The sequence below is a fragment of the Oryza brachyantha genome, chromosome 11, assembly GCF_000231095.2.
Source record: "Oryza brachyantha chromosome 11, ObraRS2, whole genome shotgun sequence".
NCBI lineage: Eukaryota > Viridiplantae > Streptophyta > Magnoliopsida > Poales > Poaceae > Oryza > Oryza brachyantha.
Window position 1 is genome coordinate 5,612,697 of NC_023173.2, and position 18,286 is coordinate 5,630,982.

Consider the following 18,286-nt stretch of genomic DNA (forward strand, 5'->3'; position numbering starts at 1 on the left):
TTACAGCATCAATATCTGATCGGCTGGATATTTATTAACCTATCCGCTCGATAGCCGATCAGTTTGTTTTACTGCTTCTCTTGTCAGTTGTAGGATCAAACTGACTGGCACGCCCGCGCATCATTCTAAAATTTAGGTCCTGGACTGGAGTTGTGTAAGATCGACTCCCAGGCCTTCGTGTGTCACACGTCATTGGTCAAGTTTTGACGTCAACACATTTTTGGCATGCCTGGTGGGACGCATGTGCTATTTTTACGCGTAAATGATCATCTGGTCACGAGTCAGATATGTCTTTCGAAGAAATAGATGCCAAGGACTCAATCACGATTGAGGACTTGACGGAAAAACAGAGGGAACTGGTGAAGCAACATCTGGCAGATTTTGTGAAGTGTTGCCTTCGATCTTTCGTCATGACACCAGAAGGGCCAATTCAAAAGATTCAATTCCCCAAGCCGATGGTCAAGACACTTCAAGATACAATTGAAGAATCGATTTGTCATGCCTTTTCCGATCAGTCTGGAGTTTTAATGAACACATTGCAAGACTTGATCAAGACAACACTCAATGAATACACCGCTCAAGGAATTTGACTCGAGGGGCAGTATCGGCCAGAAGAAACTTATCGATGTTGCCACAATGAAGACAATGCAAGAGAAGATGAGTTGGTAGATAAAGTTGTTGAGATATTGAGGGAACGATTTGGGATCGGACCAAAAAGGCAAATAGATCTGTATCGGCGGCCGTATCCTGAGTGGTTCGATAGGGTTCCATTGCCACGCTGATATAGGATCCTGGAATTCTCCTTATTTTCAGGGCAAGGTGATGTTTCTACTATTGAACATGTCAGCCGATTCCTAGCACAGTGTGGAAAGGCATCGGCTCATGATACCCTGAAGGTTAGGTTGTGCTCGTTGTCACTTTCTAGATCGGCTTTCTAATGGTTTGCATCATTACTTCCAAATTCTATCAGAAGTTGGGCCGATCTGGAGAAACAGTTTCACAGATACATTTTTGCTGGGACGGATGAGATGAGATTTACACATTTAATTCTAGTTAAGCATTAGAAAGGAGAATCGACTATGGAATACATACAAAGGTTTCTTAATGTTCGCAGTCAATGGTATAGTTTGAGCTTAAATGATAAACAATTGGCGGAGCTTGCATTCAGAGGGCTACTAGAACCAATCAATGACAAATTCTTTTGCCATGAGTTTGCAAGTTTGGTCCATCTCGTTCAAACGGTATCGGTTCATGAAAGCCGATTGCGGCAGGCAGCAGAGGAAAAAAAATTTGGAGTTATCAAAGCCGGAGCAGAGAAGATAATTTTGAAGCATGAGTTCTCATACTTCAAAACTGGGGGGCATGTGTTAACACTAGAATTTGGACAATAGCCGCAGGAGATTAAACTATGATTAAAGACTGAATTGAACAGTAAACAGGACAATCGGATAGAAGACCAGGCGGAATACGACTCGGATTCAGCCGATGGAGTCTGGATCGGATAAGAAATAGAGTCCAATTAGGCCAAGAATGTTAGAGATAGATTCGAGAATAATCAGAGTCCGTGTAATTTAATTTTATCTATTAGTTAGAGTTAGTTAGGATTTTATCTCTAAGAGATTAGAGTCCGATCATGACTTGTTTGTTTTCTTTTATCTGTTAGAAACCGTGTCATATTAGAGGTAGAGTTTGTTATTTCTTTTTATCTATTAGGAGTCGTGTCCAACACGGATTAGCATCCACCCAAGGATATAAATATGTATGCCTGGGGTCATTGTAAATCATCTACATATCAATTAGATCCTATACTTTCGGCGCATCGCCACCCTCTTGTCCGAGGTTTTCAACTCCGGCAGAACATGGCACCTTATGTGAGGCTGCATCGCTTCGATCTCCGGAGGGGGGTAAGTCCATCGTTCCACCGGGCCACGGTAATTGTTCGGCTAGATTAGAACTGTCTCGGTTCGGTTTGATCTTCTAATCTAGTTATACGATTGCTAGTTATTGTATCAGTTTTAACTTAGATCACATTCGTGTTTTGAGTTGATCTGGTCGACCACTTTGGGCGATCTACATGGGTTTGATATTTGCTATTTGGCATATTCAATCACGTATTGTCTCGGTTAGGTCCGATATAGTAGATTGCGTTTGTCAGATAGTTTATATTAGATCAATGTATTTTGTTCATTGTTTTATCGGAGTACCAACTGATAAGTTACCTGTCATCGGCTCATTGACTTGATAACAATCTAGATCTGTTTAGTATCTATCCTGACATTGCTAGGTTTAATCTTGAACTGTCTCGGTTGGGTCCGATCTTCTATAATTATTCTTAGTAATCTGGGCTAGGTATTTTATTTATCTTGGTTGTTTGTGTGCCGTCTATAGCTAATGATTTTTGCCGATCTACATGCTTATCATATTTACATCAATAGAGTAGCTGACTGCTTTACTGCATTATTTCTACACCAATCGGCTTGATTTAGTTATATCGGCAGTATGTTGCAACGACTTGTAAGAATCATACGCAAATTGGGTTTAGCCGATCCTAACATATGATTCATTGTTTATTCCAAGTAATTCGTCGGTTTATTTATTAGCCTTATCGATCTTCATGTTTCATATAATCATATCGTGCTCGACTGCATACTGTCTTGGTTAAGTCCAATCTCTGTACGTCTGGTTCGATCTGGTCATAAGGGTCCGTCCGATCGACTGAGATTAATCAGTAACTTGGCGGATTACGTTGGTCTAATATTTAATTTAATTCTATTTCTATCAAGTTTCTAGCCAATCCAAGCTTCTATAGCCGATCGTTTATCCTATCGACTAATCGTTGCAGCATCAACATCTCATCGACTGGATATTTATTAACCTATCGGCTCGATAGCCAATCGGCTTGGTTTACTGCTTATCTTGTCAGCTGCAGAATCAAACTGACTGGCACACCCGCGCATCATTCTAAGGTTTAGGTCCTGCACTGGAGCTGTCTAAGATCGACTTCCAGGCTTTCGTGTGTGACACGTCATTGGTCAACTTTTGACGTCAACAGAGAGCTGGGCCCACAATCTCTCTAGTGTCGTGCACACTCATGTGATGTAGTCTCGAAGCCCAGTGGGCCATGGGTGAGGAGGCCCGTATGTGCCTATGTGTTGGGCCGGTTAGACCGTGAGTGTGAGGCATGTATGTGCTCGTGTGTGGAGCCGGTCAGTGCTAAGGGGGCACCAATGTGTGACGGGGGAGATTGTTAGAAATAGTCTCACATTGAAAGTTCAGGGGAAGTGATACCAACATAAAAGAGGAGGAGTCTCTTACTTCATGGGCTAGCTTTTGTGGTGTAGAATGGCTTCCTCCCGGTTGAGCCAGCATCTCCCGGTTTTGGGCCAATACAACTAACTTGGCCAATTTTCTTGTGTCGCTGGTTGTGTGAACTGTGAACCTGTTAAGATACAAACTAGATTTTAATTTTAATATTAGGAGAACAAAAAACCAATGGTAACATGTGGAGCAAGACGAAATAAAGCTAGGAGGTCCTCTTGGTGACAATTTTGGCAATGAATGGCGAAGCATAAAGTCAGGCTTAGAAAATACAGTATTCCTTACTTAATTCAAACAGTGTCAAAACTTTCTCCTAGACGTTGTCTGAGACTTGAACCCTAGCTTGGAGATCAATCAATAATTTACTATATTATAGCAAAAAGAAACAGAGGCTAGGCTTGTGCATTGCAAAATTAATTCTTTGTGTTAAGACATAGATGATTTCTTTGTCTGTATGAACAAGTGGACAGCCTAGCTAACAATAGTTCTAGACAATGGGAATAGGTGCTTTGGCAACTGTAGATGTCCTTGCCAATACTAGCAAGATATCTAAAATCAGTAAAAGTTCAAACAAATTTCGTCAAACATTTTGAATTTTGGTTCGAATATAATCAAAACTAACTAGGCCAATTTTCCTGTGTTGCTCGAGAACTGTGAACCTATTCATGTACGATCTAGATTTTAATTTTGGGAGAACAAAAAACCAACGCTAACATGTGGAGCAAGAAGAAATAAAGCCATGAGGCCATCTTGGTGACGATCTTGGCTATCAATGGTGAATCATAAAGTCAGACTTAGAAAATATTGTATTCTTTACTTGATTCAAACAAAGTGTCAAAACTTTCTCATGGACGTTGTCTAAGACTTGAACCCTAGCTTGGAGATCAATCGATAATTTACTATATTAAGCAAAAAGAAACGGGGGCTAGGTTTGATACATTGCAAAGTTAAGTCTTCGTTATAAGATATAGATGATGTCTCTGTCCATACGTACAAGTGGACAGCCTAGTTGACAATAGTTCCAGACATTGGGAATAGGTGCTTTGGCAACTGGAGATGCCCCTGCCAATACCAGCAAGATATCTAAAATCGGTAAAAGTTCAAACAAATTTCGTCAAACATTTTGAATTTTGGTCTGAACGTAATCAACTAACTTGGCCAATTTTCTTGTGTCACTGGTTGTGTGAAGTGTGAACCTGTTCAGGTACAATATAGATTTTAATTTTAATTTTAGGAGAATAAAAAACCAATGGTAACATGTGGAGAAAGAAGAAATAAAGCCATGATGCCCTCTTGGTGATGATTTTGGCAATAAATTTCGAAGCATAAAGTCAGGCTTAGAAAATATTATATTCTTTAGTTGATTGAAAAAAAGTGTCAAAACTTTTTCATGGACATTGTCCCTTGCTTAGAGATGAATCGATAATTTACTATATTACGGCAAAAACAAACGGAGGCTAGGTTTGACGCTTTGTAAAGTTAAATCTTTGTGTTAAGATAGAGACGATGTCTTTGTCTATACATACACGTGGACAACCTAGTTGACAACTGATCTAGACTTTGGGAATAGGTGCTTTGGCAACTGGAGATGTCCTTGCCAATACCAGCAAGATATCTAAAATCGGTAAAAGTTCAAACAAATTTCGTCAAACATTTTGAATTTTGGTCCGAACGTAATCAACTAACTTGGCCAATTTTCTTGTGTCAATGGTTGTGTGAAGTGTGAACCTGTTCAGGTACAATATAGATTTTAATTTTAATTTTAGGAGAATAAAAAACCAACAGTAACATGTGGAGAAAGAAGAAATAAAGCCACGATGCCCTCTTGGTGATGATTTTGGCAATAAATTTCGAAGCATAAAGTCAGGCTTAGAAAATATTGTATTCTTTAGTTGATTGAAAAAATGTGTCAAAACTTTCTCATGGACATTGTCCCTTGCTTAGAGATGAATCGATAATTTACTATATTACGGAAAAAAGAAACGGAGGCTAGGTTTGACGCTTTGTAAAGTTAAATCTTTGTGCAAAGATATAGACGATGTCTCTGTTTGTACATACAAGTGGACAACCTAGTTGACAACTGATCTAGACTTCGGGAATAGGTGCTTTGGAAACTGGAGATGTCCCTGCCAATACCAGCAAGATATCTAAAATCGGTAAATGTTCAAACAAATTTCGTCAAACATTTTGAATTTTGGTCCAAACGTAATCAACTAACTTGGCCAATTTTCTTGTGTCACTGGTTGTCTGAAGTGTGAACCTGTTCAGGTACAATATAGGTTTTAATTTTAATTTTAGGAGAATAAAAAACCAACGGTAACATGTGGAGAAAGAAGAAATAAAGCCACGATGCCCTCTTGGTAATGATTTTGGCAATAAATTTCGAAGCATAAAGTCAGGCTTAGAAAATATTGTATTCTTTAGTTGATTGAAAAAATGTGTCAAAACTTTCTCATGGACATTGTCCCTTGCTTAGAGATGAATCGATAATTTACTATATTACGGAAAAAAGAAACGGAGGCTAGGTTTGACGCTTTGTAAAGTTAAATCTTTGTCTAAAGATATAGACGATGTCTCTGTTTGTACATACAAGTGGACAACCTAGTTGACAACTGATCTAGACTTCGGGAATAGGTGCTTTGGAAACTGGAGATGTCCCTGCCAATACCAGCAAGATATCTAAAATAGGTAAATGTTCAAACAAATTTCGTCAAACATTTTGAATTTTGGTCCAAACGTAATCAACTAACTTGGCCAATTTTCTTGTGTCAATGGTTGTGTGAAGTGTGAACCTGTTCAGGTACAATATAGGTTTTAATTTTAATTTTAGGAGAATAAAGAACCAACGGTAACATGTGGAGAAAGAAGAAATAAAGCCACGATGCCCTCTTGGTGATGATTTTGGCAATAAATTTCGAAGCATAAAGTCTGGCTTAGAAAATATTGCATTCTTTAGTTGATTGAAAAAATGTGTCAAAACTTTCTCATGGACATTGTCCCTTGTTTAGAGATGAATCAATAATTTACTATATTACGGCAAAAAGAAACGAAGGCTAGGTTTGACGCTTTGTAAAGTGAAATCTTTGTGTTAAGATGTAGACGATGTCTCTGTCTGTACATACAAGTAGACAACTGATCTAGACTTTGGGAATAGGTGCTTTGGCAACTGGAGATGTCCCTGCCAATACCAGCAAGATATCTAAAATCGATAGAAGTCCAAACAAATTTCGTCAAACATTATGAATTTTGGTCGAAACGTAATCAACTAACTTGGCCAGTTTTCTTGTGTCACTGGTTGTGTGAAGTGTGATCCTGTTCAGGTACAATCTAGATTTTAATTTTAATTTTAGGAGAATAAAAAACCAACGGTAACATGTGGAGAAAGAAGAAATAAAGCCGCAATGCGCTCTTGGTGATGATTTTGGCAATAAATTTCGAAGCATAAAGTCTGGCTTAGAAAATATTGTATTCTTTAGTTGATTGAAAAAAAGTGTCAAAACTTTCTCATGGACGTCGTCCCTTGCTTAGAGATGAATCGATAATTTACTATATTACGGCAAAAAGAAACGGAGGCTAGGTTTGACGCTTTGTAAAGTTAAATCTTTGTCTAAAGATATAGACGATGTCTCTGTTTGTACATACAAGTGGACAACCTAGTTGATAACTGATCTAGACTTCGGGAATAGGTGCTTTGGAAACTGGAGATGTCCCTGCCAATACCAGCAAGATATCTAAAATCGGTAAAAGTTCAAACAAATTTCGTCAAACATTTTGAATTTTGGTCCGAACGTAATCAACTAACTTGGCCAATTTTCTTGTGTCAATGGTTGTGTGAAGTGTGAACCTGTTCAGGTACAATATAGATTTTAATTTTAATTTTAGGAGAATAAAAAACCAACAGTAACATGTGGAAAAAGAAGAAATAAAGCCACGATGCCCTCTTGGTGATGATTTTGGCAATAAATTTCGAAGCATAAAGTCAGGCTTAGAAAATATTGCATTCTTTAGTTGATTGAAAAAATGTGTCAAAACTTTCTCATGGACATTGTCCCTTGTTTAGAGATGAATCGATAATTTACTATATTACGGCAAAAAGAAACGAAGGCTAGGTTTGACGCTTTGTAAAGTGAAATCTTTGTGTTAAGATGTAGACGATGTCTCTGTCTGTACATACAAGTAGACAACTGATCTAGACTTTGGGAATAGGTGCTTTGGCAACTGGAGATGTCCCTGCCAATACCAGCAAGATATCTAAAATCGATAGAAGTCCAAACAAATTTCGTCAAACATTATGAATTTTGGTCGAAACGTAATCAACTAACTTGGCCAGTTTTCTTGTGTCACTGGTTGTGTGAAGTGTGATCCTGTTCAGGTACAATCTAGATTTTAATTTTAATTTTAGGAGAATAAAAAACCAACGGTAACATGTGGAGAAAGAAGAAATAAAGCCGCAATGCGCTCTTGGTGATGATTTTGGCAATAAATTTCGAAGCATAAAGTCTGGCTTAGAAAATATTGTATTCTTTAGTTGATTGAAAAAAAGTGTCAAAACTTTCTCATGGACGTCGTCCCTTGCTTAGAGATGAATCGATAATTTACTATATTACGGCAAAAAGAAACGGAGGCTAGGTTTGACGCTTTGTAAAGTTAAATCTTTGTCTAAAGATATAGACGATGTCTCTGTTTGTACATACAAGTGGACAACCTAGTTGATAACTGATCTAGACTTCGGGAATAGGTGCTTTGGAAACTGGAGATGTCCCTGCCAATACCAGCAAGATATCTAAAATCGGTAAAAGTTCAAACAAATTTCGTCAAACATTTTGAATTTTGGTCCGAACGTAATCAACTAACTTGGCCAATTTTCTTGTGTCAATGGTTGTGTGAAGTGTGAACCTGTTCAGGTACAATATAGATTTTAATTTTAATTTTAGGAGAATAAAAAACCAACAGTAACATGTGGAAAAAGAAGAAATAAAGCCACGATGCCCTCTTGGTGATGATTTTGGCAATAAATTTCGAAGCATAAAGTCAGGCTTAGAAAATATTGCATTCTTTAGTTGATTGAAAAAATGTGTCAAAACTTTCTCATGGACATTGTCCCTTGTTTAGAGATGAATCGATAATTTACTATATTACGGCAAAAAGAAACGAAGGCTAGGTTTGACGCTTTGTAAAGTGAAATCTTTGTGTTAAGATGTAGACGATGTCTCTGTCTGTACATACAAGTAGACAACTGATCTAGACTTTGGGAATAGGTGCTTTGGCAACTGGAGATGTCCCTGCCAATACCAGCAAGATATCTAAAATCGATAGAAGTCCAAACAAATTTCGTCAAACATTATGAATTTTGGTCTAAACGTAATCAACTAACTTGGCCAGTTTTCTTGTGTCACTGGTTGTGTGAAGTGTGATCCTGTTCAGGTACAATCTAGATTTTAATTTTAATTTTAGGAGAATAAAAAACCAACGGTAACATGTGGAGAAAGAAGAAATAAAGCCGCAATGCGCTCTTGGTGATGATTTTGGCAATAAATTTCGAAGCATAAAGTCTGGCTTAGAAAATATTGTATTCTTTAGTTGATTGAAAAAAAGTGTCAAAACTTTCTCATGGACGTCGTCCCTTGCTTAGAGATGAATCGATAATTTACTATATTACGGCAAAAAGAAACGGAGGCTAGGTTTGACGCTTTGTAAAGTTAAATCTTTGTCTAAAGATATAGACGATGTCTCTGTTTGTACATACAAGTGGACAACCTAGTTGATAACTGATCTAGACTTCGGGAATAGGTGCTTTGGAAACTGGAGATGTCCCTGCCAATACCAGCAAGATATCTAAAATCGGTAAAAGTTCAAACAAATTTCGTCAAACATTTTGAATTTTGGTCTGAACGTAATCAACTAACTTGGCCAATTTTCTTGTGTCAATGGTTGTGTGAAGTGTGAACCTGTTCAGGTACAATATAGATTTTAATTTTAATTTTAGGAGAATAAAAAACCAACAGTAACATGTGGAAAAAGAAGAAATAAAGCCACGATGCCCTCTTGGTGATGATTTTGGCAATAAATTTCGAAGCATAAAGTCAGGCTTAGAAAATATTGCATTCTTTAGTTGATTGAAAAAATGTGTCAAAACTTTCTCATGGACATTGTCCCTTGTTTAGAGATGAATCGATAATTTACTATATTACGGCAAAAAGAAACGAAGGCTAGGTTTGACGCTTTGTAAAGTGAAATCTTTGTGTTAAGATGTAGACGATGTCTCTGTCTGTACATACAAGTAGACAACTGATCTAGACTTTGGGAATAGGTGCTTTGGCAACTGGAGATGTCCCTGCCAATACCAGCAAGATATCTAAAATCGATAGAAGTCCAAACAAATTTCGTCAAACATTATGAATTTTGGTCTAAACGTAATCAACTAACTTGGCCAGTTTTCTTGTGTCACTGGTTGTGTGAAGTGTGATCCTGTTCAGGTACAATCTAGATTTTAATTTTAATTTTAGGAGAATAAAAAACCAACGGTAACATGTGGAGAAAGAAGAAATAAAGCCGCAATGCGCTCTTGGTGATGATTTTGGCAATAAATTTCGAAGCATAAAGTCTGGCTTAGAAAATATTGTATTCTTTAGTTGATTGAAAAAAAGTGTCAAAACTTTCTCATGGACGTCGTCCCTTGCTTAGAGATCAATCGATAATTTACTGTATTACGGCAAAAAGAAACGGAGGCTAGGTTTGACGCTTTGTAAAGTTAAATCTTTATGTTAAGATATAGATGATGTCTCTGTCTGCACGTACAAGTGGACAGCCTAGTTGACATAGTAATTTAAATTGTTTTATCGGTCAGAGATAGTATCGATCACCATATTGGTCAATAGTATCAAATAAAAGGAAATGGAGGGAGTAAATATTATTCGCTTATTCCCCTGACCTTATGATTTTTTTATGTTACACGATGTGCCTGGATGCAATCAAAAATGTTTGTGTTATACCGTGGTGTAGCTGGAAATCCTAGGAACATTCTTGTGGATGCATACAACGTTTAAAACATGCTTAAATTCGTTTGGGGTGTAAGGTTTGGGCACGTTTTACGGTTGGAAGCCAATTGCAACCGTGGGCAATTAAGCACACTGTTTTAGATTCTAGCATATATTGCACACAGTTTATGAATATAAAGTGAGCTCTCTTTTGCTTTTTAAGACCAGTGGAAATGAAATTCTTGTGACACAACATTGTTGTTAACTTCTAGTTCAGATATAGAGCAATGTAGAACTTCCCTTGATATGCAGCACTCGCACTCTTGGTATCCAGAACGTTCGCATTTAGAATTCTACATGGTAAATACTGGAGGTGTACAATTTAGATTAACTATGTGAAGAATTATTGTCTTAAGTTTTCACCCTCTCTGAGTTTTCTTTTGTTAACCTATTTCAAATATCTCATAAGATTGGGGTTCCGGGGGCAGGGGATGGGGATCAATTTTTTCCTAATGTTTTCAAGTTATTCTGTACTCCCTCCATATAAAAAATATAAATTAATGCATGATTAATTAATTATTAATTATTAAAAAATATAAAATAGATTAATATGATTTTTTAAAGCAACTTTTCTATAGAAAATTTTTGCAAAAAATACACCGTTCAACGCGTGGAAAACAAGGGAATCGGGAGTGAGAAGTAGGGATGGCAATTGGACCCATGTGTCCGGGGCCCAGCGGGTTTTGTACCCAATGAATGCGGGTATAGGTGAAGATTTACAGTCATGGGTTTGTGGGTATGGGTACCATGAAGCTGTGGCTTGGGTACGGGTTTTAGATTTAACCCGTGGGTGCCCATTGGGACTAAAAAAATCTAGCGACACCTTAAAATATTCGGCATAAAACATGCTTATTATCTAGTATTATAAGCCGGTAGCATGAGAATATTGTTGATGCATGGTTGGCAGTTTGGGTTGATATAATTGGATGACTGAATGTTAGAATTCGTCAAGCTCAGTTTTACTTCCTTACTATTGTACCTTATTTTATTTTCTTGTTGCTATATTAATCAATCGAATATTTTTATTTGCTTATTTCCTGCAATTAAATATTGAAAAACCTTAGTATATTATTGGAGATGTGTTGGTTAAGATGTTTTTTGTTTGACATGGTTTCAGTATCCAATGGGTTTCGGGTACCCAGCGGGTATGAGTACGGGTTTAGTTTTGTACCCATAAAGATTTACGGGTATGGATTTAGCTTACAGTCACGGGTTTTGTGATGAGTAGGACCCATTATCATCCCCGGTGAGAAGTTAGGCTGGAGTGAGAAGTTAGGCGGCCGAATGCAGCCCATGTCAATAACATTCCCACATTAGATTTTTCATGTCGTCTGTTTCTTTCCCATTCTCTCTTTAACAAATCAATGTTTAATCTGAAATTTCTTGTATTTTTCTTGTGAGACAACCAGGTATTCATTTTAAGCAATCTAGCTATATGATTTAATTCTATTCCCTGTAGCATTCGATAAGGCATGATGTCTCAACTGTATGTTTTTGTTAGTCCAATATTTTTATAAAGATTTTTTTACTATCCTTAGAAAGTAACTTAAGGTATCAAAATTTTAGTATAAAATTCTGGAATGTTAAGATCGAGATACTTTTTAAGAATAGTAAAAAACTATTTTTATAATCATGCATTGCAAACTCCATTTCACATGCATGATGCCTAATTCGTATTCTATCAAATCCAGTTGCGTGAACACCAAACAGCACGTGACAAATTAGTCAGGGCTCCCCACGTACCTTTCCCAACCCCTAAACAATCAACTGATTTGGCTTTACAAGTTGTAAACCCTGTACTGTACTGTACTGTACTTAACCAAGAAGCAATTAATTGCCGATCAAGGACAATATTGTGTCCCAACCCCAGAATCAAGCTCCCTGATTTAGAATGGATAACTACCATATTCATTCATAGTTTCATATATACAGTGATTTTGTTTGCCTATAAAAAGGTAGAACTAGATCTCTGTGAGCTCTCATACTCCACATAACACGGTTGATGATGCAAGGGATTTAGTGTTTTTTAAGCCATGAATTATTGAAGATCGAGGGCGATTTCCAGATCATGAATGGGGACAACGAGTTCAGCTGTGCCAACAATTCCTGAATACAAGTTTGTACTGACTTTACTGCTCTTCCATTCGTGTGCTTATTAATTAGTTCCTCCGTGCTAGATGTTTAACGTAATTGATTTTTTTTTATACACGTTTGACGATTCTCTTATTCAAAAAATTTACATAATTATTAATTATTTTTATATCATTTTATTTATTGTTAAATATAATTTTATGCATATATATAGCTTTACATATTTAAAAAATTATATAAAATAAAGAGTCAAATGTGTATTAAAAAATCAACGACGTCAAACATTTTACGGACAGAGGGAGTATTATTAATTCCTTGAGAACTAGACATGCTCTGAAATTTGTTATGGAAATTTTATGTAGCCGAAAAAAATCTCTTCCCGATCAATTCATACTGAACTATTTTACGCGAACGTTCATGCGGTAGTCTCTCCGGTGTTTAACCCCTCCCAAGAAAGCGGTGAACAAACTACTGATGTGAACAGATGTACTGACCGCGAAAGAACAACCAAACCAATTTTATTACTCTAAAAAACAAATTGCATAGACACATGCCGGCATGTATGATGTATGTATGAATAGGGATGAAAATGACAGGAACAAGTCAGAAACGGTATCATATTTCAATAATATTTTTAGAAATGGTATCAGTACGGTTGGAAAATTTTCATATTTATCAAAAATTATGAATTGCACTGCTTATTACGAAATTTAATAAAGTTCAGATATAAATTGAAAATATTAAATTTTAGAAACGGTAATGGTCGGTAAGATATTATTTTTATATTATTATTCATGGAAACGATATCAGTACGGTCAGTAAATTTTCGTACCATTTTCAGCCCCAACATATAAAGTACTAAATCGATTTTGCTATAAGTCAATGGTCTGATATATTTTTCTTTCACTAAGATTTGTGTAACTTGGACTAGTTTGAAACTAAAGAATATTAACGATTGTGTTGATTATGTGCATGGCGGACGTCAATTCCCTGGAATTACCTACCATGCGTAGAAGCACTACTTACGTATAACACCCTTATTTTTTTCGCTTATGATTATGTTTATAAGTTAATATTTAAATTTTTAATCTTAAATTTAGAGTTAATTTTAAAGTCTTTTCACCAAAGATTATTTTCTAGCTAGCCTTGGCTTTTGGATCGCTAAAAATACATTATAAAATTTTTATGGACAAATTATTATTTTTTAAATATGTCATTTGGTTTCTGATATCAAACATCCAATCAATTAATCACCGTGTGCTTTTTTGCGTGTGTCACGTGAGGGACGCGCCAAACTATACTGGCGACGATCGATTCGATCGGATCGGATCGATTCACCTCGATCCCAAGAGATTCGTGCGCGCAGCAGCTGGCGATCGACCTCTCCAACGCATCGATCGATGTAAAATTGCAAATCATATATATCTTAACTGAATATAGCAATATTGTTATGTTGTGTTGGGCAGATAGCATCATATATATCTTTCGAAGTCATGAAGATTGAACGCGATTTGCACATGGTGAAAGGGGATGGTGAGTTCAGCTATGCCAAGAATTCCATGATACAGGTCTCTGTACAACTCTTATCTTTCTTCCATTTCTTTGCTTATTTAATTGTTGTTTCATTACAAGCAAAACATGCTGTTCTGCCAAAATTGTTATTAACAAGTTAAATTCCAATTAGGCAAGCCCACGACACCTTTCTCCCCACTGTCAGTTACAGTCGGCCAGCATCAGAGTTGGCACATGAAAAATGTTGTATTTGTTTGGCCACAACTTTGATAATTTCCTGCTGCCTCATATCTATCCACAGAGAAGAGCTGTTCTTATTGCCAGGCCAATACTCGAGAAAGCTGTAAGGGAAGTGTGCAGAGATCTTCATCCCCAATCAATGGTCATAGCTGACCTAGGTTGCTCCTCTGGTAAAAACACACTCCTCTTCATCTCCGAGGTGCTCAACACAATATGCGAAAGCCCTAGCAGAACCCTCAACGAGGAGAGCCCCATGGAAGTCCAGTTCTTTCTCAATGACCTCCCTGGCAACGACTTCAACCATGTGTTCCAGTCGCTGGAGCAACTCGAACAAGAATGCGCCTGCAGAGGAGGGCTGCAGCCTCCTCCATACTATGTGGCAGGTCTGCCAGGCTCCTTCTACACCAGGCTCTTCCCCTGCAACAGCGTCCATCTCTTCCATTCCTCCATAAGCGTCATGTGGCTCTCTCAGGTACGTACATCAAGCTAGCTTGCTGATGATCATATAAATGACTCATTGCATAAAATGATCGATTAGGACCTTAATTTAGCTTCTGATCATCTGTATATATGTATGTTCTTGGACAGGTCCCTGAGCATCTTGGCTGCTTGAATGAAGGGAATGTTCACATAGGGGCAAGCACACATCCAGCAGTGGCAAGGCTCTACCAGGATCAGTTTGAGAAGGACTTCTCCCGGTTCCTGCAGATGAGGTGCAGAGAGATTGTGCCTGGAGGCCGGATGGTGCTCACAGTTGTTGGGAGGAAGAGGGAAGAGGTGTTTGATGCTGGAGGGACAACCAAGATATACGAGTTACTCTCACAGGGGCTGCGCACTCTCGTTTCTGAGGTATGCATGGTATTGTTTGAACCACAATGTTATTCCTTTGATGTTAAAATTAAAATCCAAGTGCACCTAATTAGCAAAGAGAGCGCTAGCTATAAATAGCTATCTAAATAGGGGTCGACACCGGTGTATTTTACTGGTAGTAGGATTTAATCCATACCGTTGATCTATTTTTATCGAACGACTGTGATTAAATTATACTATCAACAATATTAGGTGCAGTAGAAATTTAAAGGGGCAATATCGTTCTTTTATTGTGATCTTTATTGCAAAAAAAATTACAAAATAATGCTAACCAAGTAATTAACAAAGTATAAAAAATACTCTTTTTCTACTGGTAGTATAATACTACAAGTAAAATGCATCGGAGAGTTACCCATCTAAATATGTTAAAATATGCTTGTACATGGAAAGATAACTATTTTTATAAAATAAAGTTGACTTCTTTTCTTAATTTTATACTGGCTTCTTGTACTACTAGTAGAAATAGTAGTAGAAACAACCTGACCCGTTAGTTTACAAGTCTCTCACTTCAATGGGCAATCATACCATATTGGTTTTATACTACCAATAATCAGGAGTTTTCCTTGACACGGATTTGGAACGCGTGACAATGCAAAAGAGACTTATAAAAAGTATGAAGAGCATATTTGTGCACATTTTTTGCTTATCCAACTAGCATATATGTATTAGCCTTTAATTGTACAATGTTTTTAATCTGAAGGGCAATAAAAACCAACTCATACATAGATCGATATAGTCAAACTGATACATGGAAAATTCTGCATTTTGCACAAACAGGGACGTGTTGAGAAGGAGAAGCTGGACTCCTTCAACATACCGATGTACTGGCCTTCGACTGAGGAGCTGAAGCAGCTGGTGCAGCAGAACGGGCTGCTTCACATCACTGACATCCATCTCTTCGAGATGGACGGTAGCCCCACGGATGAGTCGCCGGAGTCGGCTGATGGTGCCCCTAAGGGCATCGCTGCTCTGGCCGCCGGCGAGAGAATGTCTGCGACCCTAAGGGCAGGGACGGAGCCCCTGATCGTGAGCCATTTTGGGGAGTCTCTACTTGACGACCTGTTTGCTTTGTTTGCCCGGTATTTTACTAGCTATATTGAGAGTGAGGATGAGAAGAGCAGCATCGTTGTGATCACAATGTCCTTGGAGGCAAAACACTAACTAGCAAGCTATTAGTAGTGATCACCATATGTGCTCTCCTTAATTACAGTGTTTCAATAATAAGCTATTTTATAGTGCTCTTTCTTACCCTCTCTGTTTCATAATGTAAGACTTTCTTTCCTTGTTTAGATTTATATGGATACTAATAAATCTTGATATATATACAAAGAGCAATTTTACCATCCTTGATAAGACACCAAGAGGTACCACTATTTTCTATCTAAAATTTGGTACCTTAGATAGTACAAGGTATCAAATTTATAAGGTACCAAATTTTAGATAGAAAACAGTGGTAATTTACGGTACCTACTTAAAAATGGGAAAATTGCTCATATACAAATTATGTACTACCTCTGATTTTTTTGTTTTACGCCATTGACATTTTGATTTACATTTGACCCTTCGTCTTATTGAAAAATTTTGTCCAAATATGCAAAATTATAAATCATACTTAAAGTTACTTTAGCAATAGACCAAATCATAATAAAATAGTCAATAATTATATAAATTTTTTGAATAAAACGAATGGTCAAACGTAAATTAAAAAGTCAACGGTGTCAAAAAAAAAATCAAAAAGAGTACATTTCATCGATGTATTGAATTAATGTAGGTAAAGGTAAAAGGTCTTACAGATAGTACCTCCCAAGACATAAGAGGTACAACAAATGTTAGCCACTGATTATATTCCAGCAATTTGTAAAATTAAAGTATGTTTCCTCATTTCAATTACTGTATCATGGCACAAAACTGCAAAGATCAAGAGTCATAAACATCCTTTCTAACTTAGAGGAAGTTCAATAGTATAGCCAACTACTAGCTCCAATTCATCTATAGTCAATGAAATAGTCAATTCATGCAATAGCTAGCTATAAATCATATACTGTCATGTCCCACATGTCATACAAATATTGTGCCTTAGAGTCTATGCTGTAGCTGGCTGTAAATTTGTAGCTTACTGCTCTTCTCTCTTCTCTGTAACCTCCTTAAAATATGTTTATAGCTGACTTATAGTCTGGTATTGTACATGCTCTTATTGATCCATGCATGCGTTGCATTAATTCAGTGGACACATGCATGTTAATGTAATTTCAAATTTGAAATATGTGAAGCTACGCATGCAAATAAATTCAACCACACATACACCACAAAAATTTCTTCTATGGCTTTAATATTTCTAAAATACACGCAATGTGTATGCATTATTGTCAGATTTAAATTTTTGAATTTTACTATTCATTTCTGACTCTAAATACGATTCAAATGTGATGAAAATAATTGCATTCACACTACTACATAAATGATTCTCCCAAGTGATCCCCTGAACATCTCAAGTGAACCATACCAGCTACAACCTAAGATGAGCTCTCCAGCAAAAAAAAAAAAAAAAAAAGAAAAAAAAACTTATCACAGACGGGCCACCTAATGCCATCATTGCAGGTAGGCCTCTTATGGCTCGTATGAGAAAACATGTTACTGTACGTGGGCCTCCTAGTGGCCCTTCCGCAATACTATGAATTTCAAAATAATATATATTTGCACCTAAGTTTATCATATTAAGTCGAATACAGATGAAAATTTGTAATTGAAATTTTTTTACTTGAGATTTTATAGATCCAAATATTCCCTATAATATATTATATATTCTTTTACAAAATCTCAGATGTATGTTTTGAATGACCACAATTGAAGATATGATCGATATGAAAGTTATAAAACTCAACCAGATTTGTAACTTTGTAATTGATTATATTTTTATTTAATATTATTTGTCGACGATTTGGATGTCGGCAATATATATGGGGTGAGCGAGGCATAAAGATCAATGGTTAGTACGAAGACACAGGGTTACCCAGGTTCAGCCTCTCGACTAGCGAGATAATACCCTACCCCTGCTTGGCGATTGTATTGGATTATGGGCAGATCAAATAGAAGATAGTCGGTCTGAATATGCCGTCTGTCTTGCCCCCTCTGTAAGGGGTTCTCCTATCCCCCTTATATAGTAGGGGATATGGCTTACAGATAGAGTCCTAATCTGATAAAACTAAGATCTATCATAA

The 18,286-nt window shown here is 37.0% G+C and overlaps 1 protein-coding gene across 2 annotated transcripts; it reads left to right on the forward strand.

Annotated features, from left to right (window-relative positions):
• The first annotated feature begins 12,382 nt into the window (after positions 1–12,382).
• Positions 12,383–16,326, forward strand: LOC102707621 (anthranilate O-methyltransferase 1-like). Of its 2 annotated transcripts, XM_006662852.3 has the most exons (5): positions 12,383–12,471; positions 13,913–14,014; positions 14,260–14,670; positions 14,787–15,047; positions 15,846–16,326. In XM_006662852.3, the coding sequence occupies exons 2-5, from the start codon at positions 13,940–13,942 to the stop codon at positions 16,227–16,229; spliced, it is 1,131 nt and encodes a 376-aa protein (XP_006662915.2). In that variant the 5' UTR covers positions 12,383–12,471; positions 13,913–13,939; the 3' UTR covers positions 16,230–16,326. The 2 variants fall into 2 exon arrangements, with proteins under 2 accessions (XP_006662915.2, XP_040384931.1); XM_040528997.1 differs by lacking the exon at positions 12,383–12,471 and having other exon boundaries at positions 13,929–14,014; positions 14,131–14,670.
• The last annotated feature ends 1,960 nt before the right edge of the window (positions 16,327–18,286 follow it).